General features: G+C 35.1%; 1 protein-coding gene across 2 annotated transcripts; it reads left to right on the top strand.

The window, feature by feature from the left end:
- Nucleotides 1–11,886, top strand: LOC112562092 (clavesin-2-like). Of its 2 annotated transcripts, XM_025235093.1 has the most exons (7): nt 39–55; nt 176–248; nt 972–1,244; nt 2,155–2,585; nt 3,171–3,281; nt 4,707–4,897; nt 6,271–11,886. In XM_025235093.1, the coding sequence occupies exons 3-7, from the start codon at nt 1,052–1,054 to the stop codon at nt 6,380–6,382; spliced, it is 1,038 nt and encodes a 345-aa protein (XP_025090878.1). In that variant the 5' UTR covers nt 39–55; nt 176–248; nt 972–1,051; the 3' UTR covers nt 6,383–11,886. The 2 variants fall into 2 exon arrangements, with proteins under 2 accessions (XP_025090879.1, XP_025090878.1); XM_025235094.1 differs by having other exon boundaries at nt 1–248; nt 4,707–4,902; nt 6,271–6,375.
- Nucleotides 11,887–11,948: the final 62 nt, after the last annotated feature.

Raw genomic sequence — 11,948 nt, 5'->3', positions numbered from 1 at the left:
TATGCTTAAATCTGAATGACTTTATTAAGAAACTATAATTCAAGAATTTTAATAAGTATACATTAAAGTCTCTTAAATATCTCAAATATATTGATTTCAATGGGTGATTGGATTTCTTTAGCTATTCGAAAACATTCTTTATATAAAATTCTGCGATTTGCATTTCCTCCCTTAGGTGTCTGCTCGAGCCGAAGAACTTGCAGGGTGTTTTTTTCGCAGTCATTACTGGAGGAATATTACACGTACAGGTATATGAGTTGTGCATGTGGGTTTGATTCAGAAGGCGGTATTTGTTTTTTTCATGTTATTTCGTCATGCATATCTCTACAGTATACTCGCTTAAAGAGTTTTATCCTATCGCATTGTTGATAATGAGATGCGAATTCTTCATTTACTCCCTCTCTCGATTGCATTCGCAAAATAATGAAATATTACAGCGTGTTTTATAAAATTACTAGAGTTTAGCAGATTAAAAATTTTCTTTCATTTGATGCAAACATCTAAAACATACGTACTTCAGCATATTGCAACCTCGAGACCATCAGCAACATGACAAAGAGCTAATACAGCATTTCTAACAACACCCAACTCTGAGTAACACGAGCCAGATAACTACATATTAGAGCAGAAGAAAGCAGCCAGAATACAGCATACATACAGTAATAGTTCTAAATAAGTTTGTTTTAGATAAATTGCAATTTTTTTTGGTTTGGATCTAACACAATTTAATATTACAACTGTCATTACTTCATTTGTGTTTACATGATGCCAGCAACTTAAAAACAAACTTTGTTTATCATTTTAATATTTTAAACTTAAAAATATTTTTATTATCAGTATTTTCATATTGATATCATTTTAAATCTTTTCACTATGGAGCAAAAGATTGTAAACATATTTATATTATGGGTATCATGTGGAAAACACATTTGATAATTATTTGATTAATTGTCCTTATAAATATGTTGCAGAAAGCCTCATGAACTGAGAGTGAACAGACTTACAATATCAGCAACTAAACAGGGGTGTGAGAGTGTGTGCATGTGTGCGTATGTGTGCCTGTGCAAAGAAAGCACGCACACATACACCTACTATCTTGGCACCAGTGACCATGGCAGAATATGGCTGGGGAATTGCAGAACCACTTGCTGCTAGAGCTCGAGCAGAACTGAATGAAATTCCTGAAAACATGCCTGCTGCACTAGCAGCAGTTCGATCTCAGATGGCTTCAAGACCAGACATTGGTAAGTGAATATCTCCTTTTGTTGATATTCCATTGTAATATTGACACACTGGCTCTAACTTTTAATTAAAGCCATAGCAGCACAGAATGCCAAAAACATATAGGTCCCATAGAAAGCATATGGAATCCATGTCCTTCACCAGGAGACCCTGTGTATTTTTGGCATTCTATTGCTAGGAAGTCAACATACCATCTTTCGTTCACTGATACAATATCTGTCAATATGATGAAGTAAAGACCCAAGGCTAATTGTATTGCATATCATGTTTTATTTTGTATAAATATTGAAGTATACAATTTTAACCTATTGATGTCAGTGAAAGAAAACCATCTGTAAACCCACTAATGGACATGTTTAAAACGTGCTTCACTTTTATGTGCAACATACTATTTGTATGTTGGCTTCCTTAATATAAGCCATCTTAATATTGAAGTCTGATACAATGTTTTATTTCTATTGTTTTAAAAGTATGTTCCTTGGATTTAAAAAAGCCTTTTCTCTGTTTAAGTGGTAAACATTTTTACTATGTTTCATTTTTTTGGTGTAAAATGTAAAGGCATAGCTAGCCATAGGACTGTTTATGGCTGCATGCTTTATTATTTAAATTTGTAATTTCATTTGTTATTTTCATCATCTCATACTCATAGTACTTGAAAGACATGATTTTATGACTCTTCACTGGCCTCATGAGCACAGTTTGAGTGAGGAGATACTCAGGAAAAAAATACAACATGAATTCTTCTAAATCTTCTTTTTCATGATTTGTTTGAGATACACGAAATCTTTTTAAGCTTTATTTAGCATGTATGCATCTCATTTTAAATAGCCATTTTAGGCCTTAACATTTCAACATCTTTCAACAACATTTGATGTACATGTTTTTATATATTTAAAAAAAATGTTTGTGCAGAATTCTTGCGCTCTGATGATGCTTTCCTACTGCGTTTTCTTCGAGCTCGTAAGTTTAATTCTGAGGAGGCATTTCGACTTTTTGCACGTTATTTTGAATATCGTCAAACAAACAAGAATCTCTTCAAAAAATTTCAGGCTTCAGAGCCAGGAATCAAAGATGCTCTTTTAGATGGTTTGCCTGGTGTTTTACCAGGAACAGATCATCGAGGACGTCGAATTATTGTCTTGTATTCTGCAAACTGGGACAATACTCGCTATGGACTGGCAGCAATATATCGTGCAATTTTGCTGACACTCGAGAAACTTATTGACGATGAGTCAACACAGATCAATGGATTTCTTGTGATTGTTGATTGGAGTGAATTCACTTTCAAGCAGTCATCATGGCTGAACCCTCGAATTTTAAAACTCATGATTGAAGGTTTACAGGTAAGGAATCTAGGTGTATTAGTGTGTATGCATAGCTGTGAATGGTTGCGTATATTTTTCTTCAGGTAATTAAAAAAATTCTGACTACTCTGCATTCAATATCACAAAAGCCTCTAAAATTTTTAGAAAGCATTAACTATTGCTTCTATGTGGAGAATTGAAAAATTTATTGTCGTGTTTGGAGACAGTTTAAGCAAAGTCATAGAGCTGAACGCTGAACAAACATTCTGCAAAAAGTATATGACTTTTTCTGTTTATGAATTTTGTGAGCTTCAGAGACAGTGTGGTACAAGGGTTTTGTAGAAGTTCACTTTTCCAGTTACTTTTTGTGGTCCAGTACCAAACATCTTTCCCTTCTCATTGAATGTTTACTACAAAATAACACTGTTGAAAAATAAAACTTACAGAAGAAGTTTTAGAGGTTAGGTTTTGCAAACCTGTAATAAATCATATCCTCAGTAGGGTGGTTATGTCATTTACTGCTTTTTTTGTATTTAGAAAATTCAAGTTTTTTTCTTTTGAAGAAATGTACTCAAAGTTTTAAGAACAATTTTTTTTAACTGAGCTGGTATACATTTATTTCAGGACTGCTTTCCTGCAAGGTTTACTGCTATTCATTTTGTCAACCAGCCGTGGTATATTGAGGCCATCTTTAAAATGCTGAGACCCTTTTTGAAAGAAAAAAATCGCAACAAGGTTTATATTTCTTGTTTTGATTTGTATCTTTCCATTTGAAAAAGTAAAGGTACTACAACCTACTAGCTATTAAAAGGTGTAAGTACTCATATAACCTTTCAGTTATTGTGTGTGAAATGTTAGTGATTGCATTTTCTTCTAATCAGTTAATCCCCCCCCACTCTTCCCCAAGATGCTGTAAGGCCAGCAAACTGTAAGTGGACAAACTGTAAGTGGACAACCATTGCTGTACTCTCATATTTATCTTCTTGTCAAGGCTGTTAGACTATGGGGGAATGGTGACCTGGGGTATACAGGGGAATGGGGACCTAGGGTATATGGGGGGAAAGAATAAAAGGGGTGAGGGGTTAAGGGAGTAGAGCAAGTGTGGGGAGATGGTTGCTGCTATGCCACAGGTGTTGGTTACTGTAGGTGGATCCCCTTTTCATTTGTTTTTTTCTTCTTTCTGCTGGGTCCAGAAGACCTTCCAAGTCTGCAGAGGTGGCATCCAGTAATGGTTGCCAAACTGTTACATTGCACTGTTTCTTTTTTCTAACCTGGGATTTTTCTTTTAATATTTATCTGTATTCGTTATGCCGTAGATATACTTTTGTGTATTTCTTAATCTTATTTATTTATCCTTACTGTTTGTACCCTGATTCCTTTTCGTGTCTTCTGTTTCTCTTTGATAATGTGTCCACATAATTCTTTCTCCTTCCATCCTTTATGTTCTATCCATGCCTCCTACTTGTCTTAAGTGCTGAAAGTACACTCCTTCATTAGCATGATTTAATTATGTGCTATATACATTTATTATTATTATTATTCTTATCTCTTTGATTTTTCAAGTATTGCTTTGTTAGTCACCTGTTATCTAGTTCCTTTACCATCATTTTTGAATTTCCTTTGCCACATTATTTTTATTGCTGGATTGATAGCTATTCTTCTCTCCACTGGTAAAATAGGAATGTTGAGGCTAGTGACTTAGGTGTGATTATTTCGTTTAAATGGCAGCTTTGCTAGTTTTTGAATTATCCTCTTCCCTCACCACCTTGTACCTTAACTAACATAGCAGGTACCCTAGCAGTTCTTTGGGCAGAAAGTGCTTTTCAGTCTCATGCCAGGCATCCTTGTGCTAGCAACCTTCTTCTCCAAATTTGAACAGGCTAACCAGCAAGTCTCATAGCTTTCAATACTTCTGTAAGATGATTTATTTTTCACTCTTTGTGCTGATTATCCTTTTGGAAGGATTATGCTCAGAATGTTAAATATATATATGTAGAACATAACATGAATATGTTATTTTATACACAGTAGAGTTAGACTTGTGGGCAATAATAAAAAAAATCCACAAGGCGTGATGTTTATGGTAATGTACATGAAGCTCTTGAGGAAGATAAGCAGTTTCCAAGAGGTATTACACCACTGCTGTTTTTTATTATTTAGATCATCATGCATGGCATCAATCTAACAACCCTTCATCAACAAGTCCGCAAGGAGGCTTTACCTGCAGAGCTTGGGGGAACACAAGCACCCTACAATAATAAATCATGGGCCCAGACTCTTCTTGGTGATGAAACATTCAGCTTTGGGGATCAGCACATCTACTGGCCTAGTCGTACACCACCACCTCACAAGTAAGGTAGCACAATAATGATGGTCTTCTTCTTGAAGTGTGTTACTAGTCTGCATTTTAGATACTTTAGCATATCTGCCAGCCACTTAGGTTAAGAGCATGCTTTTAGTCTTTTCTTGTCAGCTGTTTGCCTTGTAAATACTCTTTCTTTTAACCTGATGCAGATGCCTTATCAACTTTCTCTGCATCTCCATGGGGTGGGTGGGGGTGGGTGGGGGTGTGGTGGAGTGAAAAGATTGTAGAGTTTGTTTTAGAGAGCCTTACAAAGTGGTAGAGGATGGATGCACCTGGGTACAGTTGAGTTCCTAACAACCAGGATCACTAACCCTGCTGACCAGAGGCAGTAATTCATTTGGCTATGAGCGGTTTTGCTCCTAAGCATTTTAATTTGTTATTTATCTGTTACTTCCATGATATCTCTTCAAAATAGGAATGCAAAACCTAACATCCTGAATGTGTCAAAAACTGTACATCTGTCAGTAAATATATAGCAGCTGTATAACATTTGAATCATTTTGATCTTTCTCTCTAAACACATTTCAGTGCTCTTCCCTGCACCCACCACCATGTTTTGTTTTCCTTATAGCAGTTCCTAGAAATGTTTGCTTTTGTGACTAGTACTCATCTAACTGTTATACGCTAACTGCTGTATGCCTTAATAATAATTATTGCATATGTAAATCAAAGCCACCACCAATTGATGCAACTTACCTTGTAGTGGTGTGGTGGCTTGAGTGCCTCATCAATCCACAGAGCTATTTTGGCAGGACCCTTGTGCTCCTGGCAGGTCTAACCAAGCCAAACAAGTCTGTCAGGGTAGAGGCCAGACTAAAATGTTGCACCTGGTCCTCCAGGTTGTGGGTTTTGCTTTGGGCTAACAACCCGCTTATGTTAAAAAAAAAAAAAAAGCTGTTACAGAAACTGCAACAGTACCACAACAGGGGCCTGGTTGGGAAAATTCCTCTCTAGAAGAGCTTATGATGCTTTCTGGTGAAAGCCTTAGGGAAGCTGGCTCACCGACTCATGTTCTGACGATCAGGGAAAAACCAGGATAGGGACCTGGAACATCAGAACCCTCTACGAAAGTGCAAGCCAGCTGAAGTGGCAAGTGAAATGAGAAAATACAATATCAGGGTTTCTGGGTTATGCGAAATCAGGGGGAATGGAAGTGGCCAGACAAGACTAAAATCAGGAGAAATCATTATTTACTCTGGCCACAATGACATGGACCACGATCATACCCAGGGAGCAGCACTCAACAAAGGCGCTAATTCTGCTGTGCTGTAATTGATTATAAACATTGATTTATACTAGTATAACAAGTAGATGGTCAAAGAAAGTAAAGTAATAATTTTTTTTATTGTTTGTTTTCAGACCACCTACCAGTCGTTCAGAAACATTTCCAATGGACCAGTTCTCACATCGGGATAATGACCAAACACAAAAGGGAACATACCTAGATGAAGAGTTTTTTCTGATTGACTGACCCTGGTTTTTATTTATTTTTTGTCTTTCATCATATGTGCCATAGGTTTGCATCTCTTTGGTAAATGCTTATAAATATATAAAAAGCATTTATATCAACTGTTTTAATTTATTCATCGGTGCTTGACGGGAACATTCAAAGCTGAGGCTAGCACATAGTTTTCCATGCTTGCAGTGATTATAGTATTAGGCTGTTACTTGAAGACTGTCCTTTGTTTGAGGAAGTTTGTACAATTATTCATTCACATGAAAATGTTTGTAAAACTGTACAATATGTATGTTAAGGAGAAAAGCAGATAGAAGGTAAAAAATGGATGGACTTGGATGATTTTTTTTATTTTATTTATTCGCTGCATTAAAGTGGCAAGTGCTTGAAGACTGAGGGGCAGATAAACCTGAACTCGCCAATGTGAAAGTACTCAGTGGTTTCATACAAAACCTCAAGACAAATGGGAACATTGTGACTATGTTGTTGGAACATATGCCATTAAGACTGAAAAAAACCCCAGAGAACATAATTGTGAATGGTGTTACAGGAATATAAAATGCAGCAAATTTTTATGTTTTCATAAGAAGGTCTTCATGTTTATTGTTACAGAATCTAGAGACTCAAAACATTGCAACAGATTTGTCTTGCAGAATGCCTAGTGTTGCTTGCACTACATCATCATCATCATGATGATACATCACCAAAAATGGTTGTGGTATAATGTTCTGGTTTTCAGTGTAATCTCTTGTTCCAGAAACTTGGTGCTTAGCTGTATTCACTTTAACATAGTTCACTTGTTTAGATTTTCTTCCATTACTGCAGATATGCTGGGTTTAGTTTGTTATTTACAGAGAGAATTCTGCTTATGTTGCAGCAGAATGATTTAATTTTATGATCTTATTAGCTTGAGGTCATAGAATCTTGCCTAACTTTTCTGACCTGCTCAGGCAGAGTGTTAAAAGATCTGTGTCTCTGCTGGTCCCCTTAAACCACTCAAATTATGAATATCATATAGGTAAGTGAGCAAAATTCTGCCTAAGGGCTTAAGTTTGACATTAAAATTTAGAATTTTAGAATTGAGCCAACCAGTCTGCTGGTTATAATTGTGGACAGTTTGTTGGGAAGGGAAAAAATTTGTGGTCGTCACTTTTTTCTTTCTCTTCAGTGATCATTGTTCACTGCAGTGTTCACAAGTAATTATCTTATAACTTGCAGAGCAGAATTAATGTACACAAAGCCTTAATTAATCTGTGGAAGGGAGATCAAAAGTTTTGAAGTCTGGTATCTGGTATATGAATATTATATACTATGAAGTAATTTACTACGTTCTTATTGGATATGCTGCAAACGTGTTTGCTAAGTCTTTTGTCTCATACACATGCATAGATGCACATGTTTGTTTGGGTGTGTGAGAGAGATAGGGGTTGGGTATGCATCTGGGTAAAGGTAAATTTTCTCATGTAGGAAAGCTTACTGTAATGCAGTAAAAGGCTAGCCACTATTTATTTCAAACCTAATTCTGTAGAGTCAAGGACATTTTGTAGACATATGCTGTCTGTTTTCATGACATTTGCCGATATCAATTTTTTGTTGTTGCTGAAAATCTTTCACTTCCTTGCTTTGATAAAGTGATGGATGTCTTGGGAGGGGGGGGGGGGGAGTCATTTCAGAGAATACTCATGTGCTTCTAGAAGATCCCAAATGGTGTGGCATAGAAGCAAGAGATTGGTTGTACCGACTGTACGAGTGAGGGGCGAGTCAGATATGGTATCAAGTTCGTTTCTGTTCTTCAGTCTTAAAGTGTCTTTATCTTTATTAGATTTCTTTCACTTATTTGAAAGAAGAACGAACTGAATGCTGTTGTAAAAGTGAAGGACCGAAATTCCCGAGTGATAAGGTTGATGAGGACTGCTTAATGCTTTCTCGGTATGTGTGGTTAACAGAAATGTACTGAAACTTTTTTTTATAATCTTATACTGGTTTTACAAATATCCTTTTGGTCAATCTATCTTTTATTTGGAGTCACTATTTTAACTTTAATTCATTATAGGGAAATGTTTTTTCAGTTTCCTGGAGTTGTGCAAGTTTTGTGTTTTGTATTCTTATTTTGTAACAAAAGGCATCCCTTTTTATGCCTTTTTTTTAAAGGTGTTGTTGATCTCATTCTTTTTTTGTGACAAACTTGATGCATTTTGTGTGAAATTTTAAAGTTTGTATTGTCTTGGTGTGTTTGGCTTTTCTAAATGCAGTCTCATTTTCCCCTTGCCAAATGATTATTGATGTGTTGATTTTGTATCTGATGGTTAGCATGAGACATACGTTTGCTTTCATAAGATACATTTTTCATTTGGTTACATTTAATGTAACATTGATTATTTTTGGACTGCTTTTAACTAAGTACTGTTTAATGTGAATGACAAAGGCTAAAATCTAAGACTGATAGTTAATTATTTAAGAATATGATTCGCCTTTTTGACTGCTGAAGGTGTGAAAATAGTTTTGAGAAGATGATGACTTAAGGATTAAGTAGTGTTAATGTTTATAGCATGTTAATGGCAAAAATCATTGCATAATGATAAAACTTTATTGCACAGACAGCAAAAAGTTGTTGCATAATTATGAAACTTTAATAGATGATGAAATGTTTTAGTGGGACTTTCAGCTATACCTTACATTTATTTCCTGGATGGTGGAGAACTTGCTGTATAGTGATATCAAAGTGCTCCTTGTAAAATACATTATAAAAGAACATAAAGGAGGATTTCTAATTATATTCAAGGAGCATGTCCTGAATAAAAAGGTGAACTACTGCTGTTCACATCTACAACTTATAAAGGCAGGAGAGGATCAATTTTGTGGAAAAAGAAACAACCCAAATTTATAGGTAATTCTACATATATTATTAATACTACCCTGGAAGTCTTGTGGGATTTATCTATCATGTTACTCACAAAAGTATGTGAGTTTCATTATGCATTTTTTTCAAAAGAATCTTTGAAATTATGAATTGAATTGATCTAGTCATCTTAGGAATTTCATTTCCCCTCTGTGATTTTGACTCTTTGTTATTATGTTGTACACATTTGTGCTATTCCTGCTGATGCATTGCTTTTTAAACAGTGCCAGTATTTTATGAGCATGTTTGAATCCTTAAGGGGTCTCTTAATGTCAGAAGTACATGTGTGTGGATGCATTGATGTGCAGTTGAATGGGTGTGTTATGAAACATAAACACTTGCACTTATTCATAGGGGAATAAGCACTTATTTACACTTACACATTTATTCATATATGCTAACATTTGCTGTTAAGGTGGCGTGAAAAATTTGATTTTGATGCAAGAAAGTTGACCGGTATTGATTTAACTATTAATAAAATAGTGGAAAAGATTTCACAAAACATTTTCATAGACATAATCTTCATCTCATTTTTATTGCCTTAAGAGGCTTCAGAGGGAGTGTACTTCAGTGCAGCTTGATCTTTTGTCTGCTGCTTGCTAGTTTCTGTGGTATGTGTTGATCCTCAGTGTGTGCTTGGGGTGGTCTGGTGGCGCAACTGTCACCTATACAGTGAAGGTTGGTTGTCCTGGGTTCAGCTCTCGTCTTGGACGTGCTGTTCTTTCTCTGCATGTGGTGTCTTTTTACAGGCTGGCTGCCTCACTGTGTAATTTCCTTAGTTGCTGGCAGGGAGTAAAACACCAATCCTCCCACCCCACCCCATTGTGTTTGATATTTTGTGGTTGCAGTAGCAGTTTATACTATGGTCTTTCTGTATTTATGTGTAGTTGTACATTTTAAGCAAGGGTAGAGAGATGAAAGTTGTTTTTTCACTTCATGCAGTATTTCTTTTCTGTTTTTTATGATTTTATTGTGTCAGCAGGCACTGCAATATTCAGATGTGAAATTTTTTCATTTGGTGCTGATTGTTGCAATGCATAGTGTCCCGATAGATCATTTGCTCAAGGACTTTCCAAGGTTATACAAAAGTACTTAACATTTTTAAGCATTCAAGCAAATGAAAGTATTCCGAACATTTTGAAATACATGTTATTGAATGCACATTTTCCGATGCACAGTATTATGCTTTTTGTTGCCTTTTTCATCACTCTTGTTTTGCAGATTTTACAACCTGTACATCTAGCTTTTTGCAAAAAATATTGCCAGTTTATTGTTAGAGTGTTTTATTTTTTTTACATCAAGTATTGTGCTTATTTAATTCTAAAATAGCCAACCATGTTAAATACAAACCCATCTTGCCATAATCACTAATTATAAATAGACCTCAATACTATGTCAATGATATTAACTTTCCAATCTAAAGTACAAGTGATATGAAATTTGGGAATTATTCCAGGTTCTTAAACTACATTCAATTAAGAATATTACTTTGAAGTAAGTGGTCTAAAATGGTATGTCACTAGCGATTAGTAATTTACATACATGACAATCTTTCAGAAAATTTTAAATCTTTGACTCATCATTATAAGAACCTTATATAAATGTGCAATCTACATTCATGCGTACACAGTGATTTTGCTGAGTATGCTTATTCTGAAAATAAAATTCTGCATTTTCTAAACCCATCCTAGCCTCCTCTTATAATTTCCTCCCTTCTAAAAAGGATGAATGAGATGTATGCATTAGATAAATCAAAACTTTACGTGTGAAGGAAACTTCCTGAATTTTAAAATTCACGTATTACTACAGCTTGCATAGATCACGTGATGGTTTAAAGGCCAGAAGATGCAGCGTGGAGCTACTTAAAATGTTTGCTATGATAATCTATTGATTACAATTTCTAGTTAACTTAAATAATTGCTCTTCTGTCATTATGTCACAACTAAACTGAATTTGGCTTTGTTTTCAATAATAAAATAACATTTTCTTCTATAATTATTTAAAGTCTTCAATATTTATTTAAATTGTTACACTTTTCAATTCATTTTACTGTTCTTTGATAAGTAAAATATCTGCTAGGTTCACAAAGAGTAAACTTAATTTTTAAAAATATAGCAAGCAAGGAATTATTATGTTCATACAAATATAAGGTATACAAAAACTGTTTTTTTTTTTTTTTTGGCCATTTTTATATTCTTCAGGTAAATACCAATATGATGGGATCTTAAACTTCTTATGGATTTGGATATGTGTTGTTACTTTTGTAGAAGAAAGTGTAGCACATGGCGTCAAGTTTTAAAATTAGAGCTGGCTCAAGAAGACTGCTTTCAATTGTGTGAGGCCAAGCTTTTTAGTTGTGAGCTTTACACTTAATGTCCATGGCTTCACACCATTTGCTCAGTTAAGAGTGTTGAAAAGATAATAACAATGAGAACGATTTTGTTTTTAAAAGGATCAGGTAGCAGTCTTGTCTTTCATTTCTATTTGCTGTAGTCAAAACATCTAGGATAACCATCCACCAAAATAAATGCCTATCACCTTGGGTGTACACAGCTCCCAAAGTTGTAAAACCTTTTGCCTTTGGCCCCTTTAAGAATAAAAAATATGTTTGTTTAAGCTAGTACTGATTCCTTCGTATGCTTATGAGTTTGATGTGTGTGTGTGTGCACGCAAGCAAGCATG

This window comes from Pomacea canaliculata, linkage group LG4 (genome assembly GCF_003073045.1).
Source record: "Pomacea canaliculata isolate SZHN2017 linkage group LG4, ASM307304v1, whole genome shotgun sequence".
In the NCBI taxonomy this organism is placed as follows: domain Eukaryota; kingdom Metazoa; phylum Mollusca; class Gastropoda; order Architaenioglossa; family Ampullariidae; genus Pomacea; species Pomacea canaliculata.
Note: the sequence above shows the minus strand (reverse complement) of the source record. Positions and strands in the feature narration are given on the sequence as shown.

Excerpts from the sequence above, each read along its gene's own strand:
- LOC112562092 (XM_025235093.1), top strand. The coding sequence starts at position 1,052 with ATGTGTGCCTGTGCAAAGAAAGCACGCACACATACACCTACTATCTTG. Across the intron at positions 2,586-3,170 it reads TCATGATTGAAGGTTTACAG|GACTGCTTTCCTGCAAGGTT; the intron begins GTAAGGAATCTA and ends CATTTATTTCAG. Across the intron at positions 4,898-6,270 it reads CGTACACCACCACCTCACAA|ACCACCTACCAGTCGTTCAG; the intron begins GTAAGGTAGCAC and ends GTTTGTTTTCAG.